The following is a 25,347-nucleotide window of genomic DNA, read 5'->3' on the forward strand; positions in this document are numbered from 1 at the left end:
CTGCGTGTTTTGCGTATGTCGTGCAATTTGTGTGAAATTTTCACCATGTATTCCAAATTTGGACATAATACATTCTATGCCAAACTGGCTTTTCCATTTCTACTATTCGATATATGGCAAAAAAACTGAGTTAGTTGCAAATTTAATACTGTCCGGAAGAAGAAAGTGTACATCATATCCAATTTACTTATGTGCGTTAGATGTAATCATAAATTGCAACCATATAGCAGTATTTGTGGCTACATACTGCTATATTGTTGAAAAATATCTCCCCCATATAGATATGTAGTCGAAAATGTGTAAATATAGGTAGTGGATCAATTTAGAAATTTAAAAATTTTAGCAGAGGTGATAAAATGTTAGTTGGGGTGATAAAAGTTAAGAGGGAGCAGGGGTTGTAATGTTGGGCAGGTTACAAGAGCGAACGGAGCTCTCATACTTAAATATATGGGGAGCGAACGGAGCTCTGTATGTATTTATGTATGACGAGTGGGGTAAAAGGGAGAGGCGGATGGCTCGAGGAGAATAGCACGCGGTGAAGAAGAAAGAAGTGCAGGTTTGGGATCTGAAAGCTGAACATCAAGTTCACAGCAGCTCCCAATAATCCAATTTCAGAAATATAAAATTAATTAAAAATAGCTCTCCCACAATAGTATTAAGTTATATTTAAGTAAGTTGATTCAACCATAGTTCTGTAAGATGTAAATTTCGGCTTTAAAATAATAATTATAGTTTCTTTTCAAATATTTAAAAACTCAAATTGTCCAGTGCACATTATTTTCATCTAAATATTCAGCAGAACAAGGGGCATTTCCACAGGGAATGTGATCCAGGGACACGCATACCGTAAAAATAAGTAGGGGTGCGTTACAAAATGCGTCATAAATACATGACAATTTCCGTGTAACAGGGGTAGCCTGCAATTGGCCATTTGCGCTACGTCAGCTGAGGGGCATATATCCTCAATATATATGCCCCTCACCCATTAAATACATACATACGTACATGACAATTTAACAGGTGACTTATCCCAGGTCAAACGTATAAGGATTTTTCCGTCAATCCTCTATAAAAATGTCCAAGGAATCCGAATTTGTCGAATTCAAAAAGCCCTGTGGTCGTCCTGTGAAGCTGGGGACCACCAAAGTGAAAACTCAAATCCGAAACTTTTTTAAAATCATCCCTCCACGTAAACGGCGGTAGCTGCCAGAAAAGTTAATATTTCTCAAAGCTATTTAGTTAAAACTAAAGTAAATAAGCTCGGCATCGAAGCTAGAACCAAAAAGTTTCAAATTCCATGAAGTATGCTTTGTTCTGCAGGTATTTATACCCAACAGTCTCATACTATTGCGATAACCCTTTAGTTCAAGTGGCTACTTTCAGGAACTTGTTTGCAGGCCCTAAACTAAGCATATTTTTAAGGTGGGCAAGATCCTAGATGCGCCCCAAACCCGCTCGCGCCTAAGGCGCTCGCGAATTCGTCGGAGTCCTAGTCTTAATCGATAGCAAAGTTTCATACTTTTAATTTGCATATTTAATTTATTGCAACCAGTGGGTGTGGTCGGGGCAAAATGAGATTTTTACTGCAATGTAATCTATAGGTGATATAGACTAAAATTAAGTGCTCACACTCCGGCATGGGTGTGGTTGGGGTAAAATGAAACAAAAAATCGATGGCTGGGGTAAAATGAGATTCTCATCGAAATTGAATCTATAGATGAAATAGAAAGAAATCAACTGCTCACACTTTGTCGTGGGAGTGGCTGGGGTGAAATGAGATAAATAAAAATCAATGATTGGGGTAAAATGAAATTTTTATGGCAATTGATGGGTAAATAGATTGAATCCTCCCCGGATAGGAGGATTCACCGAAGCTACTTCTGGATGTGCGTTTAATACGGTTTATTTAAGTGCATAATAATATGCAGTCAATATTAAATTATTATTAATTATTATTATTTGTATTTCTATGCAGTGCATGAATTGTGATAAATTGAGACGCTTAAGTTAACACTTACATCCATGTGTGTCACTTTTCCCAGTCCAGGCTGGGAACATTTAATAACCACGCTTTTGTCGGTCGTTACAATTTGCACCAGCTCAACTGGTTTGTCTATAGATCTTAATTCGCATTAATTATTAACTCACAATGCAGGTTTTTTTCATGTAAAACTCCGATCTTGATGGGACCAATTTTAAATTGTTCACCATCAAAAATGAGTGGACCCGTATTTTTGCTTTTTTTCTAATACTCGAATTTAAGCGCGTGGCGGGATTTTCAAATATTTTCCCAGCCAAAATTTCGGATTTCTAAATCGTTGTAACTTTTTGAATTTTGGCGCGAATTCAAAAAACTAAGAACATGTATCCTTAGAATTACTTCCTTAACAATATAAAAATCCAATTTTAAAAAATTTCGAAAATTCGAACTTTGCCGGGATTTTGTATATTTTAAAATTCAAAAATCGGGTAAAAACGGGAATTTTCAAAATTTTTTAAAATTGGATTTTTATATTGTTAAGGAAGTAATTCTAAGGATACATGTTCTTAGTTTTTTGAATTCGCGCCAAAATTCAAAAAGTTACAACGATTTAGAAATCCGACATTTTGGCTGGAAAAATATTTAAAAATCCCGCCACGCGCTTAAATTCGAGTATTGGGAAAAAATCAAAAATACGGGTCCGGTCATTTTTGATGGTGAACAATTTAAAATTGGCCCCATCAAGATCGGAGTTTTACATGAAAAACACCTGCATTGTCAGTTTGAAACTTCGCCTGCTTGTTGAGAATGGCTGCAAAAGAGTTAATTCAGCATAAGCCGCGGTTTGCAGCGGGTTCCTCCCCTATAAGTCCTCCTGAAATTCGACATCCAAAATGGGTGTCCTTGCTCTTCCCATATTTCGAGTACATCGAGAAGAATTTAAGGGAATCTGGGAAACGTGGCCGCATGTGGTATAAAATGCGATGTAGATCTTGCAGTTCTATGTGCAGTGACAAGGTGCAAAGGCATTTGCGGACCACTTGAAGGTACTAAAATTAACTCTATAACAAAACGCGAAAGTTTTTATAAATAGATACAAGCTTCGAAGATAAATCTGTTTTCGTGTCCGGACAGGAAAAATTGAATAAAATTTATATCTCTCAATACTTTCTGTTTTTCAGAAGCATAAACAAGCACTTGAAAATTACCAGAAGGATCTCAACGAAGCGAAAGACCAGGAACAGCAAGAGGAATCTGCAAAAAAATCGTCCGTTCGCGATAGGATATTATCGAAACCCAAATTGCAACATGAGCTTGAAAAGTATCCCCGTAATCACTTGAAACAAGTTAATTTCAAGCAAAGTACTTTGGAGTTTATAGTCAGTGATACAGCTCCATTTTCAGTCGTTGAAGGAAAAGGATTCCGGAAAATGATCGCAGCAGCCGACCCCAAGCTGACCGTTCCATGTTCCAGCACAATGCGAAATGACTTAGAAAAAAACACGAAATGGTGGGTTTACTCGAATTGTTATTTTCCTAGCCCGGGCTAGGAAACATTTATTTATAATTTTATGTTACTTCAGGTCAAGACCAACATCAAGGATGAACTTCGTAGAATGCCCGCGAAGTCGTTAAATATTATGCTTGACATTTGGACATCTTCCCAGAAAGTTTTAGTTATTGGATTCACCGCTCAATATTAAAAGGATTGGTGAATTTGTCAATTAACATTGGGATTCAAAGAATTTTCTGAGTCGCACACTGCAGAAAACATCAAAAATAGAGTTGACGAGTATTTATTTTCGGAGCTTGGGTTGAAACAGCAACAGGTTAGTTATTATGTGACTATCCAAATCCGGATTTGGTAAATCAAATTATTTATTTATTGTTCAGATTTCCAGCATCACGGCTGACAACGCGTCCAATATTCTCTCAGCCTTTAAGATTAGCCTTTACGATTATATTTATTTCGGATGACTTAAATTAATAAGAGTTGGTACAAAAATTCATGTTACATATAGTACTTTTAGTGTACATTGATTGCAATGACAATAAATTTATGTCATAACTAACAAGCAACTACGTAATATTGAAATATCCTGCTATAACTCAAACTTACTCATTTGTACTTACATTTTGAGATGGACCATGGACCACTTACTTGATGGACCATCGATGGACCATGGACCATGGACCATTTTTCTGATGGACTATTGATGGACCATGGACCATGGACCATTTTTTTGATGGACCATCGACGGACCATGGACCATGGACCATTTTTTTGATGGACCATCGATGGACTATGGACCATGGACCATGTAGTGATGAACCATGGACCATGGACCATGGACCAATTTATTGCGAGCTATGCTGTGCTATGGCTTATAATGACGGGTTTATATGTCCCCTTCAAGTAAATGTGCAACATCCACAAACCACACCCCCACCACACCCACCTAGAGCCAATTTGGCTCTTAAAGACTAGTATCGAAATAAATTGGCTTTGTATTATTGGACTGAGATAGTCTGGTTTAAGTGAGCTTCCAGCAGTTAAATTAATATTGCGAGCAATTGAACAATTCCAAGAAAATTTTCATTATCCTGCTTGAACAACTGACAAGAAGATTCAAGAAATGCGAGATTATGAGAGGCTAACAAACGAATGACTTCCAAAATCCTATTCAAAATGTTTCTCAATTTAATTTTCTCTTTTTGTGGTCGTGAGTGTATTCGAACATCAATCGTAGAGTCCAATTTTAAAAGTCGGAGGGCTCCCACCCACGAGGATTTTTTGTGCTGGTTTGAAAATTCATGTTTCGTCGGGATATCTGATAAATGTCTCCAATCTTTGTATAGAAACATTTTTAAATACTGATGATTTAGCTGACAAGTCGTATAACTTGCAAGGAAAACAGTACGGTGTCTCTGTCTCCGATTCCAGTATTTCCATGAGGGGGAATTTTTTATTACCTCTATTTGATTGGTCAAGATTATGCACATTTTGCAAAACATTAGGAGAATTAAGCGAGCTACCAATCGAAGAGGCTGACATTAAGATTTCTGATGAATTTATTAAAGACGTCGACGGTTGTGCTTCGCCAAAAAATTTAGAAATTTTTGGCTACAATTTTAGGTTGGTTTCAAATTCTTTCTCTCTTTCGTTAACTCGCTTATGATTTTCTGAAAAAGATGCTTTTTTTGTAAACGATATTGGAATTAATCAAGAAATTTAAAATAATATTAGAAGGTAGATATAAAAGTTATATATAAGTTTTTAACATGTTTTTAAGATTAAATTAAATTAATCTAATTAATTTACATTGATCAAATTATATTTTATATTCTAATCTGATGCGTGACAAGGGTAAACTAACTTTCTCTTTTTTTAATGTTTCATCCTGTGAATATTTTTTTTTATTAGTTGCATTTAAATATTTTTTGGGGGACATATTACCTCATTATATCTAGTGTAAATCGGGGCGCCTAGCGGCGCCCCTGATTCTCGGCGCCCCGGGCAATTGCCCTGCTTGCCCACCCTCAGTTTAGGGCCTGCTTGGTTGTCATGGGATCGCATTAAAGTGATAAGTGAGAGAACAAAGTGTATTTATGAATTATTATTGTACTATTAAAAAGCGAGGTTTTTCTTTGTCCTGAAAGTATGTTTCAAGTAGTAGGGTGCAAGGAGAAGTAATGGTGCAATGTTCCTGCTGAAAAGGTGTGCTGTTGAAAAAATACTATTGAAAAAATTGTACAAGATAGTGGAAATCAGTGATCACTGTGGGTAACGTAATAAACTCTGTACATGAAATCGACTATGAAAAATTAGGCTGGTCAAGTTGTTTATTAACTAATCCCAGGTTGAACCGATACGAAACGCTCAGAGATAATTATTTACGAAGATGATGTGCCACAGAACCATCTAGCAGGTTACAAGTATATGATTGTGTTAAGGTGATTTATTTCGATACGTGTTTATTCCATGGGTTAAATTCACAAAAATTCACAAAAATTCTATGCCCTCCTCTGCCACGGGTAATATTTATCCTTCAACATGACATCCCACCATTCCTTGTCTGACTTGCCGGTCCTCTCCTTCAACCAATTGTCATGCCACGTCCCAGTTTGACAGGCCTTGTTCATCTCGTAAATTAATGGCTTCCCAGTAACAGAGTTGAGATACACGACCAGCCAGCCGTTTCCTTCCGGCTGTGAGTTCGCCCCTGTGAAAGCAATTGTAATGAATACATAAATAATTACAATTCTTAACCTCTTGGGTACCAATTACACACGTTTGTGTAATTTAATATTTTCCACTGACAACCAAAATAGATGGCAAAAATTGAGAAATGGATCAACCCCATTGCCAAATGTGGAAAAATTCATGACAAAAAGTGGACTTTTTCAACCTAAATTTTGAACTTTTTCTATATCAAGGCCACGCACAAAAGTGGTATTTTCTCGTTTTTGGACTATTCGTCAATTTTGAGATTTACAATTCTAAATAAATCGGTCACTAACAGTTTTTCATGTCATTTTACTTGGTAACGATAAGGTTAATGTAATGTAATGGCCAAAGAAAGTCACCTTTCTCTTCCCATGTCGGTTTCGTTGTGTGAGTCCAAGGTTCAAAATGCCACCTCCTCGTCCATTCCGCCATCCCTTCGACAATCCATCCCGGACAGCCCCTCGCCTGGTGGAGGATGTGCGTCATTTCGTGCACAATCCAGCCCTTGTCTTTCAACCCCGTTCTTCGCAGCCAGGCTGCATTGGCCCCAATTTCGTTCCCACCTGCCCAAGCGACACCTTCATCCTTGGAACTGAAAAAGACTCGAATCTTTCTCACCGGTTTGTAGGCAGAGGTTGCCATTAAATTTTGAACGAATGGAAACCAATCCGTCATGATTTGCTTGATTTCTTCCCCATAATTTCTCAAATCAGGGGCTTGCGAAGTGTCCATCTCAATTTCGACCGTTTCTGTAAATAAACGAATCAATAAGCAGTTTCCGCTGGGGCACGTATCTAATATCGAATTTAGTTCGATATTTCGATATTTCGATATGTATAAATGGGATATTGAATTTTCGAGATTTCCAAATATCGAGATATATCGAACTTGGATTTTTCGATATTTTAACATAGAGTTTAGGTTGAAATACCCCAAAATCGATATTTCGATATTACATTCCCTAGTTTACGCAGCTACGTCTTTACAACCACCGTAACGCTCCTTGAGAGTGGTAGAAAATTTTAAAATTAATATCGAAAAGGTGAAGGTCACCCCTACCCAAAATTTTTCCGGAAATTTTGACCACTCTCGAGAGATAAGGAAATTCTAACAACGTTGCTACGCATATTGCCTACATCGAACTATTTCCTGCTTACCTGACAATTGACCGCTAAATCGACAGCTGCAGTCGCTTACGGAGGTCAACTTATCGTTAAAATCTGCCACTTCGCTTCTTCCTGGGGGAGAAACCTTGACAGATTTACCACTGCAATCGTAATCCTCTCAGATTTGGACGCATCCATTCGTCTTTAGAGAACTTGTCCGATCGTTAAAATCGATGTCGAGAACGTTACGACATTCGCCTTCTTTCAGGGTAAACTGTACAGATCGGCCTAATTATGGAGAGAAAACGATTTTATTGAAGGAGACGGATTTTCTGGCCACGATTAGGGAACGTTCATTAACTACGTCAACAGTTGGGTGGGTCGGTCAGAGGTTGTCTATCTCTCCCATGCTAATCTTCCCTATCACGTGATGTAGACGCTGGGTGGGTCATAAAACGTGTCGACGTAATTAATGGACAAGCCCTTAACAAAAATCATACCGCCATAGTTGACGTCGTCCCAAAGCGTTACTTCTGCAAGATTAAAATTTTTAGTGGGAAGTGTTGCTTAGGAAAAAATTGTGTGATAATTTGACCCTTACGTTGACATAGGGAGAGATTGCTCCCTGCCAAAATTAATATCGCAGTTAGAATACAATTAGTGACCATGGTTTGGAAATAATTTTAATCCGCATAAAATTATCTGGACGAATTGTCCTATTTATTGAAAACTACCAAATACCGCAAATACATAATAATCTCTAACCGCAATTATCGTCACTTGAATTTATGCAAAAATATTTTACATAATGCCAATATAATGGATTTCGCGGAATTTCAATACAGACGTTTTACAATTATCGAGAAATATTTAGTTCTCTCTTTGTAATTAGTAAATTTTTTGCTTAACAAACCACTTCTAACTACTTCTAATTGCTAATGAAAGTACTTTTTTTGGCTTGAAATCTATAAATGTCAATTTAATTGGCCTAATTAATAACATAAATCTAATTATGTAGAGGCGAAAGGCCATGCACTCTATATCTTGGAAATAATGACGAAACATTACTCAAATTTGCACCATATGTGGCATGCAGACATGTGGTGCCCTATCTAGTCAAGCTAATTTTACAATTCATTTAACATTCTGACTAGTATGTCGTCATCATGCACTGACGGTTGTCGAATTATTGTTAATACGTCACCCAAGTTTGTAAGAAAAGAGAGAATATGGTACTAAAGTAAGTGAAATTAAAATATTTAATTTATTAATTTGATGTATACTATTGTTGACCTTCCCGACCTCCAACCTCCAAGAGAATATCTCAACGCCGGACATTATTTATCAGGCGAGATGCTTAATTTGATGCCTGGTTTGGGATAAATTCAGAAACACATTTTCATATAGCGAGTAATGAAGAAAGCTCCAATTTCATCACAATTATAAATTTAGTCCAATTCTTGACAATTTTTTAAACATTTTAAAAATAAACTCCCTAGTCATAAGTTCCGGATATTCTCAAGCCAGAGTTGACATACGTACACAAACATGAATTATGTACATACTCATTTAGAATTGGCTAAGTTCAATAAATTGGTATTATTACAACGATTTGTATACTCAATTTGTAAGATGTAATATGCTCAACAAATATGTAGAAGGCATGGAACAATGAGCTATTCATCACGACTTCGCGTCGTTCACAAAAAATCAAAGTTGGAAAGTTAGCAACAAATTTTCCGCAAATTGGCTTGAAAAATGATTGGCGCATCTCCGCGCGTAGTATTTGGTTAAGAAAATATTTATCAAAAATATGTTGCCATGCGAACATGCCAAGCCTTAATGAATACCCACAATATATAACTGCATAATTATTTATTTATTGGTCGTGAAATTGTGTTTGTGAAAATACAAATTATACCGGGATTGACTGCGGATGCCAAAAAATATTTTGGGGGTCATATTTTCTCTTTATCTCTTTTAATCCATCCAGGTTTGAACCGTAGTACCGCTCCAAGTAGTCGGGCATCGTTCCATCCGCATAATTCTGATAGGATTCCGTATGGTGAAAGACAAGTTTGGTCCATTCATAAAATCTCGTCAGCCAGTCTAACGAGGGATGGTACGGGTTCAGCGTGGCCTTTCCATTGTGGAAGGCTTGGACCAAGTACAAGATTCCGTTCCGATGGTTGAACGACGTGTCGAGAGGGGTCATGTCATTGATCGCACCGCCGAACGCATACATTTCTATGATGATGTCTTGGAACTCGTCTAGCGTCTCGACAAGGAGGTTGTACAGTCTTAAAGCATCCGCAATCTCGATTAGGTTACTAAATTATGAAACAGATTAGTTGACCAGTATAATTTCCTATATCGTCGTACTAATTCTAAATAGAGCTAAGAGCACATGAGGTTTAATTTTAAAAAGAGTTAAATGCAGTTACAAAATTTCCATTGAGGCATCGCGGTCGCAATATTGCACAATACCCCAGCATATCTAATTTTGTTTGCATTTGACTCTTGTGTCAAATTTGAAATTGCAATTAGCTCTATTGTCACTTTTATGACTGCATTTAGCTCTTTTTTAGTTTTGCAAGTGTACTTACCTCTTCTTAAAGTCAAACATCTAGTGCACTTAGCTCTATTTAGAATTATACTTCGAGTGCACTTAGCTCTATTTAGAATTAGTGCGACGATATTTTAACCTGCTTACCTAACAAAGAACTACTTTGCGTGGAAATTACGCCAAGTAAACATCTCCCTTGTCACATTCGGGAGCTGGCTCGGATCCTCAATGCCAACATCGTTCGGATGTGACGCGCGAAATATAAAGTCAACGTATCTATCGGCAATGACAGATGTGGTGTTTAACGACGTGGTAGGAAATTTGTTAAGGATGTGATTAACTCGTTGTATTGCTTCTGCCGCATTGTCATCTGATTCCTTAATTAGGGCATGTAAAATCGAATTTAGTTCGTTACTTCGATATTTCGATATTTTAACATGGGGTTTAAATGGGATCTCGAATTTTCGAGATCTCGAAATATCGAAGTATATCGAACTTATTTTTCAATATTTCAATATTTTTTACATAGATTTTAGCTTAGAATACCCCAACATCGATGGTACATGTCCCAACCTGAATGTCAAACGCTTCCACGACCACGGTACCGTCCTTAATGGCTAACTTTGTATTTGTGTCTCTCGATGATAAATAGTCCCTGACGAGCAGTTGCCACTGGATAAACGCCTCTACAAACTGGCTTCATGGGTAGATAATTTCGCCCGCGGTGACCAACACTGGTGCCTGGTATGCCTTGAAGGTAAGTTTCGTGATGATCCCGAATGAATCTGAACCTGCGCCACGAAGGGCCCAAAACAAGTCTGGGTAGGTCTGTTCGTTGACGATTAACTGGGACCCATTCGGACTAACTATTTCGACTTCGAGAATGTTATCGACAGTAAGACCGTGTAGTTTGGACATGTTCTCGTAACCTCCTCCTGTTGCTAAACCAGTAATACCGACGGTTGGGCACGTGCCGTGAGGTGTTAGTAAGTTGTACTGTTCCAGCAGTGGATAAGCTATTTGTCCAAGAAGGGCTCCGGCACCGATACTGAACCAAGAACGATCTGGACTGACATACATTTCAAACATGTGTCGGAGATCGACAATAAAGGTAGTGTTGTCCCCAAATGAATATTCTTCGTAAGAGTGGCCACCCCTGAATCCTGACAATAATCCTGACCCCCTTGACATAACAATGTGGATTAAAAACCTTAAAATTTCTCAAATTAACAATGAATGATCCTGAGGTACTTATCGGGTTGAGGTTCCCACGTATGTCAAAATGAGCACAATATAGGACTTGTCCAGTGAACTAGCGTAATTTTCGGGTTAAAATCACTTTTCGTCAATTGGTGACGATATTTGTGGCGAGCGTGTGATGATAGTTGCGGTTAGTCTCGAGCGGCGGAGAGGGAGGAGAGCTCGTTGACCCCATTCTTGCTCGCTTAACTCCAGTCTTCTCCACCCACAACTATCGTCACACGATCGCCACAAATATCGCCCGTCCACCAGAAGTTTAATTATATTAACTTTTGCCAATAATTTTCACTATGGTCGACCGAAATAAAAGGTCCATCGTGGGGGTATTTAAGTCCTGGAACATTTTAATTTTATTGTACCAAATTTGCTATATAAAATGACGTAGAATTTGTTTTTTAGTCCTTCTGAAAGATTTGTACTGCAGCCGGAGCAAACCTTTCTATATGGCAAAATACACGGTTAATTAAAAATAAAAACTGTTTTTGAGATACCAATATTTTTTGTTGGTTGGTACAGGTTTACTTTTTTGTTTCACATTTTTAGTCTTTAACTTATTGGAGGTATTCTGAGGAAGAAATTGATTTTGTTAATTTAAGCACTTTTCTAGGCCCCATTTTCGTCATGCTTTTAAATGATTCCTTAAATTTTAGTTATTGACAAGGGAACATATTTGCATGAAATAAACCAAATTAGCCCAAATGGGTATCAAATTAAAACCAATTTTTTAAAGGTCAAAGTTGACCCTAGATAAATCGGTGCAATTTCAAATTTCGGAGAACTACAACTCGGAGAACGCATGAAAACTGAGTACTAATTGCACCATTTTTTAGTTCACCTCAGCGCTCGTTTTCACAAATTTCCTATCTCACCCTTGCTTCATACTGACAACTATCATCATGCGCTCGCCACAAATATCGTCACCAATTGACGAAAAATGATTTTTACACGACAATTCCGCTAGTTGACTGCATAAGTCTTATATTGTGCTCATTTTGACATAGGTGGGAACCCTCGACTCGATAGGCACCTCAGGGTCATACCTTGTAAGTACTATCTTTGAAATAGGCTAGTACTAACTCGTTCTGTAGCGCAGCGAACGGCAGACTGGACATCGGCGGCACTTCTGACAGTAAAATATCCACGAGGGTACTTTCTCTCATGGATAAGATTCCACTGATAATTTAGCTCGGTATATTTTTGATAGTCATCATACAGGTATTCGACTATGTCGGAAGGATCTGATCCTGAAGCTACGATGCACTCTTTTAGATCACTCCACCGAATCGCTTGACTGTCATGCGGGTGGTGGGCGTGGCAGATTACAACGCCCACAAAAAATACGATGGCCTCGATAAACTTCATTTTTACCACAATGATTCTCGTGATTTTCAAGTTGGTAAATGGTATGCTTTTGCACCCGTACTTATTTATAAATGCTCGTTAGTTGGTATTTTATCAACTTTGTGGCACGTCACGTCAATCAGTAATCAATTAAATTGTGACAGTTATCTGTATGACAAGTGGAAAGGACGTGTGCAAAACAATCAATAATTTTGCAACTTTGAAATGTGGAGAACTTCATCGATGGTATTGCGATGTAGTCTTTAGTGGTAGATAAAAAGCAAAAAAACAGTAGGGCAGTAATGTTTTTTGCTGTTTTGCTTTTTACTTGCTTTTTTGCTTATTTGCTTTTTATTTTTACTGCTTCTGTGAGATCGCGACGCTTCACCCACTGGAGTCAACCAAACAAACAACCCGTCTTTTAGAGACTTATTGACCAAAATTCTTATTGACTACAGTTCTTATTGACTACATAAGGCTTATACTAATATTTCACATTTCTTTTAACTACATACTATTTAACGGTAGACGATCCGGCACTGCCGTACCGTGGTAGATGGATTTGACAGCTTCTAATTGCTTTTTACTTGGCACCACCTAGCGGCGATTCGTAAAACTACAATTCTATGTATAAGTAGTAAAATAGCAATAAAACAAAAAAGCAGGTATTTCATTAAAGCAAAAAACATTTTTAAAGCAAGTAAAAAGCAATCTAGAAAAAAACTGTTTTCTTTCTTAAGAGAACACTTGTAGTCTTATTTAGTCATTGCCCAGCGTCTGTTTCAAGTATGGATGAAATGTAAAATTCCATTACAGAACATTACACCTTTTCATGGCGTGATTCATATCTACAGATAAAACTTGTTTGAACACAATTAATTAAATAACTACTTCAACTATTCCTCACTTTGATTAATTCAATGCAACTCGTCCATCATATTACGACAGTGTAGAGTGTGTTTCAAAAGTTTCTCCCCCTTAAATCACCAAAATTTTCATTAGGTTACAGGAAAATTTAGGCTGAAATATTCGACCTGTTCTATTTTTTTCAAAGTACCCTAATATGATGTGTGTCCACCGGCATAGTTCATCATTTCCTCGACCCTTGTCTTAAAACTTTGTGCCAGGTTTTGTAGAAGGGAAACTGGAAGCGAATTCCACTTTTCTTCGAAACGGGCTTGCAATTCTAGTCTTGTTTTTGGAAAAGGCTCCTGGTATGCTGACTCCTTTAGTATGGACCATAGGTTTTCGATTGGGTTCAAGTCTTGTGAAGCCGTTTTGTGAAGTTTAAGACTCTTGCGGTTTTTCTGGTGGAACTACCAAGTTTACGGTACATTTTTGACTTTATTTGACGTTTTGTTGTAGGGGAGAGTACTGTCGGTCTTCGTGGCCTTTTATTGTCCTTAAAATAATTTTTCTCTCTCCACAACCTCACCGTTTTTGGGGACACTTTCAGTTTTTCACAAATTTCTTTAACACCACATCCTTCACTTGATAAGACTTGTATTCTAATTCTTTTTTCCTCACGAGCAGGCTTGACATTTGGGCTCATTTTGCCAAAAAAATAAATTCGAAAAAATAACAGGTAAAAAAATTATAGCCCAATTTATACCCAAAAATCGCGCGCGAGAGGCGGAGGGAGAAACTTTTGAAACACACCGTAATAATATGACGGCGTGTGCAAAAAATATCGGCATGAAATCCCCAGCATGGCAGATAACCAAATTATCACTCCTGGGATGACACTGTTAATTTCATATCCTCAATCCACGTGTAATACTCGGATTTGAAGGACTAGGCTAATTAAGGGCTTGTTTTGGGCCACAGGCTTTTATTCTTTATTTCTAAGGGGTATAATGGGGTAGGTATAAATCAATAACATAAAGTCGAAAAAAATTACGCCCGACCACTTTTCTGGGCCAAAAACCGAAATTTCGGGGTAACCATTTTTTGGGACATTCATTCGGCCATATCTTTAAAACTAAACATTTTCAATATTCAATAAATTCAAAAAATGAAGATACTTACCATAGGTAACTAACAAACATTATACCAACCCGTAGAAATCTAATACAAGGAATCTGCATAACCGAGTGTCTAAATTTTCATGAAAAAATGTCAAAAATTTTTAGGTTTTAAATTTTTTTATCACTCTTTACTCGTCGATTTCGGTCCAGTTGTTGATCTTATTGCATACCTATAACATGGGTACATCACATATAAAAAAATCAGGGGTGGGGTGTGCCACCGTTTTTTTGCTAAAAATCGCTGAAATTGACAAAATATGGGAAATTGAAATTGTCCCATTCGATAGAACATCTCGGCCTAAAAAAACGTTCAATGAGCCATTTCGAAGCATTGCCATTTTTTTGCAAAACAACCGTGTTTCTAGAACAGCCATAACTTTTATAATTTCGGCGTCATTTCAAAACTTCAAATTCAAACCTGGCTCAGCAGAAGCAGTGTGATATTCTAAAATTAATAACAATGTTGTATTCAGGAATTACGGGCAATTTTAAAATATCGAGCTTGAAGTAAAATAGCATGCATTTTCGTACGTAATGTGCGTATTTAATGTGACTTAATGATATTTATTTAGTGGACTCATCCCTACTTAATTTCGACAATATGTTGCCATAATAAATTATATCCGTATATATTAACACGAGTCGACTAATACTCTTCTCCAAATGCTGGGCCAGGTCTCTAGCATGATATTATCCATCCCAACCAGATCTCGCATTGTACCTGTCAACTGTTGAGTGTCCCTTTATTTACCACATTAAAATTAATTTGAGTTGGGTACAAATTAAATTAAAACTTTATCCCACATTAGCCCCATTCGATCTACGTTGTCCAGGCAGACCTAGACAACAAGACGAGGAGAACGTTATCATAAATACTTGTTCTCTTAACCTCTTTTTGACCAAATTCAAGATATCGCGTATTTTCAATCTAGACCCTTAGAGACCCAATACATCATATGATGTAGAGAAATTTTTCATTCGCAAGTAACATGAAGGTGGAAAATTGAAAAAATGAAAAACTTCATTATGAAAAGTGGAGAACTCCATAGTGAGAAGTTAGATTTTTTCTGTGAATTTTTGAATATTTTTTATATCAACTCCACGTAAAAATATGGAATTTTCATTTTTTTCGAATTTGTTTCAGTTTTGAAAATTGACACAAACTACAACAAACAAACAAACAATCTACTCCCGAGATTTTATATCTCGGGAGTAGCTTCTTATGTTGTGCATGTCCGTTAAATGTTTTAAAGAAAATTATTATCAAACTTAGCTTGGCTTTGTAGCTAATTAATTATATATTTTGAGTAATTGAATAAAACTAATCTCAAGTGATTTTGTGACATGAAATATAAGTAGCTTTTTATATTTTGTTAAAAGATTGACTCTTGTGTTTCCTGAAATATGTATAGTTCTGCACGTTTCAAATATAAGAAGTTCTTGCTTTTCTATCCACTTTTATTAATCCAAATTTCTCCAAATTACTTAAATTGTAGTCACATCATTGTCCGAATATTTGAAGTAGAAACGAAAAACAATATTTGTGACATTTCTCTAAAATTAAAATTGCTTATTTTGACCCTATAAATTTACAAAATACCCCGCAACGCATTCTGAATTTCATCATTTACGTTTCCCATGATGACAGAAATGTCAAAGTTGACACCTGCCAAGACATCGAGGACCACATTCTGGATCTCATCCTGGAGGTTCATCTCGCCAATGGGGAAATTATTTTTCTGAGCGCCATCTTCCTCCTGGTGGAAGTCATCCTCCTCGTTTGACTGCATCGGACTCTCGTCATCGTCTAGATCCGCCCCTGCAAAATGGTCAGCGGCCCCCCAAATCCTGCCTTCGTCTGGATTCCTGCAGGTTAATTATTACACTCTTAAAAATCTTAAGAGAAACGTTACTGCGTTTCTCATAAATTTGTATTTCTAACAAACACACATTACCAATTGGTAACAAACTATTTACACCGTACTAAGTTATTATTAATTTGGTGTAGCAGCTACAACTTTTGCTCATGGATATATTAGTTTCATTTATAAAATAATTAAGAATTACCGATTTGGCAACTCTGCACCATGTCCTCCGGCATCTTCAACTCCGACGCCGCGGTGGATCGCGACCATCGCTTCAGCCACCAAGTTACGGGACGGGCCGCCCACGTAGCGATCCCGGCACACGGGACATGACGCAAGCTGGGCGATGTGGACGCCACAAATATTGTGGCCGTTCTTGCACTGGAGAACTCGTCCTGAGGCGCACATGTCGAGACAGACGCTGCAGCCGAGTAAAGACGCGACGCGGTTGAAATCAGTGTTCACTTGGCGATCAGTCATTTTAGGAAATTTGTGCGAAATATTTCTGAGTAAAAAATGTGAGTAGAAAAGTGTAGATTTTATTTTGTGGCAGCAGTTTCAACGTGTTAATATTCAGTGTGAGTGTGGAATGCGACTGTCCCGTACAATAATATGTAGAGTTGGTGAAATGAACCTTTTTTTAGCATTCCTGGACACGATGTGGTTAATGGACCTTTTGTGTCTATTTCAGGGATCAGGTAGTTGGAATTCAGCCACCATATGTCGGACAAGCTCTGTTTTCATGACGAAAAAAACCTTTCTAATTTCCCGTAGGTTTTATTGGTCGATATTTTTCTACCTTGATCGATGTACGCTATGCCTATTTATTTTTGAGATGTAAATATTTTTCAAGTTACTCAACTATGTAATTGGTGGGTTATAATGTATACCCATCATTTTCGCAATACTCAAAAATTTAGAATTAAACTTTATACCTCTCACTCAGCCTCCATTAAAAATTGTAAGTAGTTTTTAAGGATCTTATTACTTCAAATGAAAATGTTGTAAAATCAAGGGATAACCATTGTTGTTATCCCTAAAGCGTCCAGTTAGTCCATATTTTCCTTTAGTTTCCTCTGAAAAAAATCGGATGTTTGTAAAAAATGTTTGAAATGTCTCTTTAAAAACTCCATTCTCAAGTTTTTTGAGATACAGGAAAAGTAAACGATTTCGTAGTATTTAATTATTAAAATATTTCCTTTATTTTCTTAAACCACACTTATTCTTTCTAATACAATCGATTCAAAATAGTACTCTAAAAAATTGCACAAGGCCCAGCGCACTTCCAACATCCAATACACTCGGAATTTGACTTGCACGGAATATAGTTTTAGCTCTGTGAGTACGATTTAGTTGTAAAACACCACTCATACTCTCTCAACGAAACGCCGCAATACGACCAACAGTATCCTTTATGGCAGCCAAACTCCTCGCCACATTTGAACGCATTTACTGTAGAAATTATTGGTAGAGCGACTAACGATCCTACCGCAAATGCGGCCACAGCCAAGCCCGCGAAACCGCCATTTGTAATATGTGGGGCACGCTTGATTCTATGTGATATTCCTGAAATTGTTCTATGATTTGAACAATCCTGTCAAATGATTAAAATACAAAAATGCCATTACCTACTTAATCTTAATTTACTGTAACCATGTGACCCATACCCGAGCATTCAAAATCTCCAAGTGTGTCCATTCCTTGGTAGCAGTCGTCATATTCGGTGGGAAAGAGTTGACCGGACAATTCGACTAGATTTTTCGAAACGTTTAGTTTGAAATATTTCGCAATTATTTAATATTAGTACTCACACTGTGACACATTTTTCGATCCCGTCATTCCATTCTTTTGTGGTGTCGGCTTTCCGCAAATTGTTTTCCTCAAATTGCCGCTCGACGCATTTGGCGACGGCACCAGGCACGACTTTCCCGTTGTTGAAAAATCCCATTTGATTGGCAAGACAGGGGAAGAAACACTAAAATGAGGGTGATTTCAGTGCAGAAGAATTTTATGTCACCAATAAATATAATTCTACCATTTTGTCGGTTATGTTTTCCCTACAGATCTCCAATGCGGGCATGACCTCGTTCTCAACGGTCATAGTGGTCAGGTCGGACCCGCAGTTGGCCGCGGTCAAGATATCCTTAATGCGCTCTTCTATTGTCACGAAATTTGAATTAGATTTAACAGTGGATAAAATCTATAAAAAAATATTGTATAAATTAAACTTATGACTTCTTAGTATAAATGCAATTAGGACATGCCAGGATAAACCAGAAAGCCGACATGTTTCTATGTTTGGTCTCCATTGAGAAGTTGAGAAAATATTGTCAAAGTAATTTTTATGCCAACCCTTAATTGTAAACTGATGAAAATACTAGTCAATGGTTAAATTGAGGACAGCATCAGTCCCGTTTACAATAGAAAAGCAAGTCTTCCCTGAAACAATGTTCCATGATTTGATCAGTCAATGGTGTCCATTAAGGTCGGGTGTCCGGTCAATTTGGTATGGTCAATTTGGTACGGCTAGTTTGGTACGGGATTATTTGGTATATGAACAATTTGGTACATGGAAAATTTGGTATGGTCATTTTGGTATGGTCATTTTGGTATGGTCATTTTGATATGGTCACTTTGGTATGGAATGATTTGGTATGATATTATTTGGTATGGCCAACTTAAGATTTGGTACATGTTTATGTTCATTATGTATGTACCTTTTTACCAGAGGATTGTCTTCCAAGAAACCAAGATTAAGTATAAATCCTGCTCCAGCTATTTACTTAACTGTACCTTTTCTTTGAGAACAGCTCACTTTGCTCTTGAACCGCATGCAATACACTTCTGGTTAGCTACGAAATCACTAATAAAATTTTACTTGTGCTAACTTATTTATTTGATATCTTGCAAAAATGGCCGACCAAAATGGTAAGAAAAAATATATATATATATATATATAAATGTACGTATGTAATTTTATTTATGCAATTTTTTTCTACCCTTCAGGTCAACTCCACATTTTCAAATCAGAAAAGGGTAAAAATATGGTGTCAAATAATGGATATGTTTACCAATTTCATATTGATGGATCTGAAAAAAAACTGTGGCGTTGTTGTCAAAGAGGTCATGGATGTATTGGCAGATTACACACCGATGACGCTATGCAAGAAGCAAAAGAAATCGGAGCGCATAACCATGGACCCAATCCATCTTTTTGTGACGTGAAAGAAACGATGTCCAACATAAAATTAGCAGCTAAATCTACTCGTGACCCACCAGCTTTGGTTATATCATCTAATATTGCTACACTCTGCCCTGCTAGCCTCGCCAAATTCCCAAATTCAGATTTGATGAAGAGAACGATCAGGAGAACTAGAACCTGTTCACATGCATCAGTTCAAAATTTTGACCACCGCAAAGATATTGAGATCCCAATTGAACTTGTAACAACGGAGAAAGGCGACAACTTCTTACAATGCGATGACGCCAGTGGTCTCGCTTCGATTTTGATGAAACTACGTAATTATGTGGATTTGCATTAATAATTAGACACATGTTTCGGGTTTTTTCATAATGCTCAGTTCAAACAAAGTTATAGTGGTAAAAGTGAGCGAGAATAAACATTTTCCCCTGGCAAATGCGTTGACCTTTGTTTTCATTTCTCCTCTTTTTTTACCCAATTTCACTTCCCGCGACTTTGACACTGACAATGAGAATATTTTTTTGCAATTTACATTAAATATATAAAATAAATCGAGAATTAAAAAACAGAATTCAAGTAAAATTAACGATAATTGTTATTTTAATTTATAAATTATTAAATTTTCAAATAAATAATCCTTCAAATTTTAGAAGGAAAACATATTCTCAGCGTCAAAGCGAAAGTGAGTAAAAAAGAGGAGAAATTAAAAGAAAGGTCAACGCATTTGCCTGGAAAACATGTCAATTCTCGCTCACTTATACCACCAAAACTTTGTTTAAACTGAGCATTATGAAAAAATCCCATACATGTGTCTAATTATTTATGTAAATATACCTAATTACGTAGTTTCGTCAAAATCGGAGCGAGACCGCTGGCGTCATCGCATTGTTAGCACATGATACAGGAAAATCCAAAGACAGAATTCTCATTTTCGCTTCACCACAAAATCTGAAATTTTTAGAGTTAAGTGACAACCTGTTTTGTGATGGAACTTTCAAAGTGTGTCCAAATTTTTTTGGGCTTGTTACGATGTTTCGACTATTTGAATTTGCAAAGTGCCCAAAAAGTTTCATTCTGACGATATTGTGGTACGCTTGGAGCATTGTATTCTTGATGACGAAATTGCTCTCCATGTAGCCGTATCTTGTTTATCGTAGTGTGACGTCGCCATGTCCGGCCAGAACAAGAAATCTTCCGTTCGTGATGCTTACATATTAACGGAAGTAACCGCTTGCGGAGACATTCGTTTTTATGGATATTTTGGTTACTGTCCACTTCGTAATGTATGATCGTGAAATGTGCCCCGAGCTGTCCAACGCCTGCCAAAGTAAGAGTTTTTCAGGGTACTACGACTTTTCCTTAACTTCGTGGGCATAATTTACTTGGGCAGGGTCCCTGTAGTGATAATGTTTTTTGCCCGGTGCTTCAGAAGGGTCTGCAATGACATACGTTTCATCGTAAATGACTGCAACTTTCTCTGACAGGGAATGATAGATTTTTGGGAATGCTATCTTCGCACGATTTTCCTGGTCCTTGACATATTTTGGTGCAGGTTTCTTCACTCTAGCCTTGAAGCCCAGTTTCGTAAGTTTGATGCAGGCCAAAGAAGATGTTGGAATTTTCAATTTCTGGGCAGCACCAGCAATTGTGATGGAGGGATTGCTGGTGAACACTTTCTCTGCTTACTCCAAAGTTTCAAGGGTTCCAGTGGTGGGAGTTCGTCCGTGATATTTTTTAATTTCACTTTTTTACAATCGTTATACTTCCTAGTGTATGTATAAATTGTATATTTTGGATTTCCTTCAAGTTTGAAGTGTTGCTAGGTCACGTTAGAGTCAAACTCGGCCGTGGATTTATGGAACTGGCACACTCGCCAAGGCTTCACTTTCACTTCGTGTATTTCTTAGACCACTCATTTTAAAAATTTCAAACTTTACACACCTAACAACTTGGAAATGGACTTTCAGAAAAAAATATGTCAGGAACCGGGTGCTGCGACTTTTTAAAAAACTACCCACAAAGCCAGTCTAAGTTAATCTGAGTTAAGCTTTAAATAATAATATGGTAATTTCACAATATGTAACTTTCATTGACGCCAGAAATTCGCATGCCCAGAACTTTCCTACTTCCGCAACTCCTTGTCCGCAAATGCTCGTCCGCAAGGTTCGTGCCATCAAAAAAAACAAGTCGTCCAAAATATTTATAACAGGGCTAAACTTTCGGGCCACCCTTTATCATCAGATATTGTTAATCATGACAACAAAATTCTACCAGATTCGTACCGCACCAGAATTTGAGCTAATCCCATTCCTCATCCCATAATAAACACAGCAAGGAAAGACAAGGAAAAAAAATATATTCAGCCCAGAATCACCATCATCGCGTTGACTGTTATTAGCATTACAGTATACTGACGTGGATGAATGTGCCTCATCATAAATGAGTAATCACGTCACACCATGCTTACTATAGAGATCGCCCTCATAACCAGATTAGTCACCAAATCATGTCTGTGCCAGAAAGTGTTTTAGTGATAACCCGCATATTATTCTTCTTTACCATGGATCCCGAGGAAAGTGAAATCGCCAACAAAATATTTCTAAACCCCTACGTAAGCACATTTACTGTATGACACGATAATAAAGAGCAATTAACTATTATTTTTCATTTTTAAAGCTGGTTTGCAAAATTCTACAAAACGTTGACAGTTTGCCAGAATTAAAAAACGCCAGGCTAGTAAATTCTACATGGAAGGATGCCCTGCAATCTGTCTTTCTTCAGAAAACAATTGTGAACTTGAACCTCCCCCAGCTCTCTCATGCACAACTACTCCAATACATTTACAACTGTGGGCATTACCACCATCATGATTTCAAATTGCAAATTTCCTACACGGAAAACAGTATCAAGACTTTGATTCTAGAACTTTTTAGAATTCATAAAGTGAAAACCATCAAAATTTCGTGGATCCTGTTAAGCGATGGTATAAACGAGATGGAATTCGTCGGTGACATTCTTCATCTACTGCCTTCTCTTGGTAGGCTTAACATTGCCCTGGAATGCGGAGCGGGTCACCCTGTCAGGAATAGCTTCCCATTTGCAGAAGATAGAATTTGTCTTCATCAACTTGAATGGTTGACCCTTGACCTGAACGGGATGGAAGGGATGTCAGACGCCTCCTTTGATCTGCACCATTTAGTTTTCCCTGCCCTACAGTACGCACACTTGGCCAGGAATGTAACCGTCCTTGAACTACTTGGTCCGACGTGCTTCAATGACATGGTGATTATCCAGGCAATGGATGATGGTGTGATGCCAAGACTGGAACGACTTACAGTTTGGGGGGTAACTTTGAGTTGGTTGAAGTTTTTAAAGGGGAGGCCACTAAATCAAATTTGGGTACCTCTGGACGGATTCCAAATGGAAGGGGGTTATTGTAATGATGAAATAAGGAGGATTTTGGATGTTTTTTCAGAGACACTGCGAACCTTGAAAATCTGCGGGGTGGAATATAAGGTTTGATTGTTTGTAGTGACTTGTATCTATCTTAAGGCGGGACATGCATGGCTCTGTTAAAAGCAAATATTCGACTTACAATGCGATGGCGTGAAGTGATCATCTCCGATTTTGATGGGACTAATTTTAATTTGTTCACCGAAAAAAATAAGCCGACCCGTATTTTTGCGTTTTCGATAATGCGCGCATTTAAGCGCGTGGTGGGAACATGTGTGCTCAGAATTACATCCTCGAGTTTAAAAAAATATTTTTTTTCGAAATTTGGAAATTTAGAAAATTTTCGAGTTATTCAAAATTTTGAAATTTTTCAAAATTCAAAAGCTGCATAAAAATTTGAATTTACAAAAAAATTTTAAAACACAATTTTATAAATTAGACAAAGTAATTCTAAGCATACATGTTCTTGATTTTTAGCCCGAACCTGGGCTTATGTACCCGTTCTGTCTGTCTGTCTGTCCGTCTGTCTGTCTGATCGATTTGGATGAAATTTGGCAGAAATGTGCATCTATGGAGTGTGACGTGCTGTATAGTTTTTGGGGTTGATTGGATAAGTGGTTGACCGGTGGGGGTCGAAAATATTTTCACCGATTAACCTAGAGAAGGGGGGACCATTCTCTTTTTTCAATTTTTTTTTGAAAATTTTCAAAGTTGACGAATTTTTGCATGGAAGTGCATATGGGGTCATAAAATAAGTACATATATGAAGCCAAATGTTAGAAAATTTTATCAGGGTGGGTGACCCATACTGGTTTTTCAAAATCTCTCTAGGAGGTTGAAATTTGGCATGGTGGTACTTTATGGCTTGGAAATGATTAATGTGCAGCAAAATTTTTTAAATATTTGATCGGAGGGATCCTAGTGGGTCACCTACTCTGATTTTGAGAAATTATCGTAGAGAGCTGAAATTTGGGTGACGACCGACTTTTATTGAAGGAAGGCGACTTAAATTTTGAAAATCTGTGTCTGAAATCTGAGAAAATATGTAACCATCCGGACCCAGGAGGGTATGACCCACACCGGTTTTGAAAATTGTTAGATAAAGCCAAAATTTTAAATGCAGGTTTAAAATATGATTTTAAAATAGTCGGGCAAATTAATAACAGTGATCAAATACAGGTTCGGGCTAAGCAAAGCTGTACTCAGAGGTTTTTTTAAGTCGCGCCAAAATTCGAAAAGTTCTTGTGATTTTTAAAATCCGGGATTTTGGCTGAAAAAGGTTTTGAAATTCCCGCTACGTGCTTAAATGCGCGCATTATCGAAAACGCAAAAATACGGGTCGGCTTATATTTGGGGGTGAACAAATTAAAATAAGTCCCATCAAAATCGGAGGTGATCACTTCACGACATCGCATTGTTAGTTTTCATTGTTTGTAAATATAAGCAATTATAATTAGGTTTAAATTATTTGGTACAAAAAATTTTCTAGTACTTAAAGTATATTATAATTAATACATACTTTACACAATTTTCATCTGCATGCATACGTATGTAAACATGTACTATACACGCGGTTTAGAATGGAAATGAAAACTTGCGTAAGAATAAATAATTCGCAAAAACGTCCAAAACCTTGTTCTTAACAGTTCATATCATTGAAACGGGTTCATTTGCAATATCGATTGCATCCTTACACCGCACTTTTTACCATGTACAACCCACAAGTGAAAACCAGTCTCTTGCATAGCTAATTGTGTGGACACGTAAGCATTTATGGGATTGATTATCCAAAGACGCGTTTATTACTTCACCAAATGTATTCACTCTATCCATTACTCATTCTTGGAACTGTTGGCATTTCTCACCTACATGATAATTTTACACAGAAAAATCTACACAAAAGTGCTGATTTTTTATGTACAAGTCGTGTTCATCATTACGAGGCTGTCACTCCTCTAGCAGATTTGGGATTGTGAAATTTTATATTCCGAGTTCCCGATTGTATAATATACTTGTACACTGCAAAAAATCCGGTGTAGTCACATATGCTAACCGCGTGGTGTAAATAGACCGGATTTACGATATTTACACCGGATTTTTTGCAGTGTACCTGCCATGATGTTTTTCAAGCCTCAATTTTTCTTGAAATAGTTTGCCTTCGTTTCCCTCTTTGTAAACTCTTTGAAATCCAAGGCAACCTAAAGTAAGGGACCTTGTCCCGAGAATACCGAGAAATATGTTGGACTCGTGAACCAGGTGATATTTAAATTGCAAGCAAATACGTCGTCGTTTTTAGCGTTGTAAAATGCATCTTTTGC

General features: G+C 37.3%; 5 protein-coding genes and 1 long non-coding RNA gene across 7 annotated transcripts; 3 read left to right on the plus strand and 3 right to left on the minus strand.

Moving 5' to 3' along the window:
- The first annotated feature begins 3,171 nt into the window (after positions 1-3,171).
- On the plus strand, positions 3,172-3,972 carry LOC118437252. Its single transcript, XR_004835977.1, has 3 exons — positions 3,172-3,491; positions 3,565-3,810; positions 3,875-3,972. It is a non-coding gene; the product is annotated as an uncharacterized LOC118437252 (long non-coding RNA).
- Positions 3,973-5,922: 1,950 nt separating this feature from the next.
- On the minus strand, positions 5,923-7,997 carry LOC118437144. 2 transcript variants are annotated; one of them, XM_035855968.1, is made up of 5 exons: positions 7,917-7,997; positions 7,816-7,848; positions 7,367-7,603; positions 6,569-6,958; positions 5,923-6,204 (listed from the first exon to the last, which is right to left on the minus strand). In XM_035855968.1, exons 4-5 carry the CDS (start codon positions 6,939-6,941, stop codon positions 5,996-5,998), a joined length of 582 nt encoding a protein of 193 aa, XP_035711861.1. In that variant the 5' UTR covers positions 6,942-6,958; positions 7,367-7,603; positions 7,816-7,848; positions 7,917-7,997; the 3' UTR covers positions 5,923-5,995. The 2 variants fall into 2 exon arrangements, with proteins under 2 accessions (XP_035711861.1, XP_035711860.1); XM_035855967.1 differs by lacking the exons at positions 7,367-7,603; positions 7,816-7,848; positions 7,917-7,997 and having other exon boundaries at positions 6,569-7,350.
- A 1,211-nt stretch (positions 7,998-9,208) lies between these two features.
- LOC118437186 (xylooligosaccharide oxidase-like) lies at positions 9,209-12,517 on the minus strand. Its single transcript, XM_035856031.1, has 3 exons — positions 12,219-12,517; positions 10,029-11,064; positions 9,209-9,645 (listed from the first exon to the last, which is right to left on the minus strand). The coding sequence occupies exons 1-2, from the start codon at positions 12,299-12,301 to the stop codon at positions 10,581-10,583; spliced, it is 567 nt and encodes a 188-aa protein (XP_035711924.1). The 5' UTR covers positions 12,302-12,517; the 3' UTR covers positions 9,209-9,645; positions 10,029-10,580.
- Positions 12,518-15,946: 3,429 nt separating this feature from the next.
- LOC110855434 lies at positions 15,947-16,989 on the minus strand. The gene is made up of 2 exons (XM_022103846.2): positions 16,577-16,989; positions 15,947-16,375 (listed from the first exon to the last, which is right to left on the minus strand). The coding sequence occupies exons 1-2, from the start codon at positions 16,852-16,854 to the stop codon at positions 16,099-16,101; spliced, it is 555 nt and encodes a 184-aa protein (XP_021959538.1). The 5' UTR covers positions 16,855-16,989; the 3' UTR covers positions 15,947-16,098.
- A 2,033-nt stretch (positions 16,990-19,022) lies between these two features.
- On the plus strand, positions 19,023-20,071 carry LOC118437158. Its single transcript, XM_035855991.1, has 2 exons — positions 19,023-19,302; positions 19,381-20,071. The coding sequence occupies exons 1-2, from the start codon at positions 19,287-19,289 to the stop codon at positions 19,914-19,916; spliced, it is 552 nt and encodes a 183-aa protein (XP_035711884.1). The 5' UTR covers positions 19,023-19,286; the 3' UTR covers positions 19,917-20,071.
- A 1,974-nt stretch (positions 20,072-22,045) lies between these two features.
- LOC118437184 lies at positions 22,046-23,690 on the plus strand. The gene is made up of 2 exons (XM_035856029.1): positions 22,046-22,187; positions 22,253-23,690. The coding sequence occupies exons 1-2, from the start codon at positions 22,083-22,085 to the stop codon at positions 23,096-23,098; spliced, it is 951 nt and encodes a 316-aa protein (XP_035711922.1). The 5' UTR covers positions 22,046-22,082; the 3' UTR covers positions 23,099-23,690.
- Positions 23,691-25,347: the final 1,657 nt, after the last annotated feature.

This window comes from Folsomia candida, unplaced genomic scaffold (assembly GCF_002217175.1).
Source record: "Folsomia candida strain VU population unplaced genomic scaffold, ASM221717v1 Fcan01_Sc012, whole genome shotgun sequence".
Taxonomy (NCBI): domain Eukaryota; kingdom Metazoa; phylum Arthropoda; class Collembola; order Entomobryomorpha; family Isotomidae; genus Folsomia; species Folsomia candida.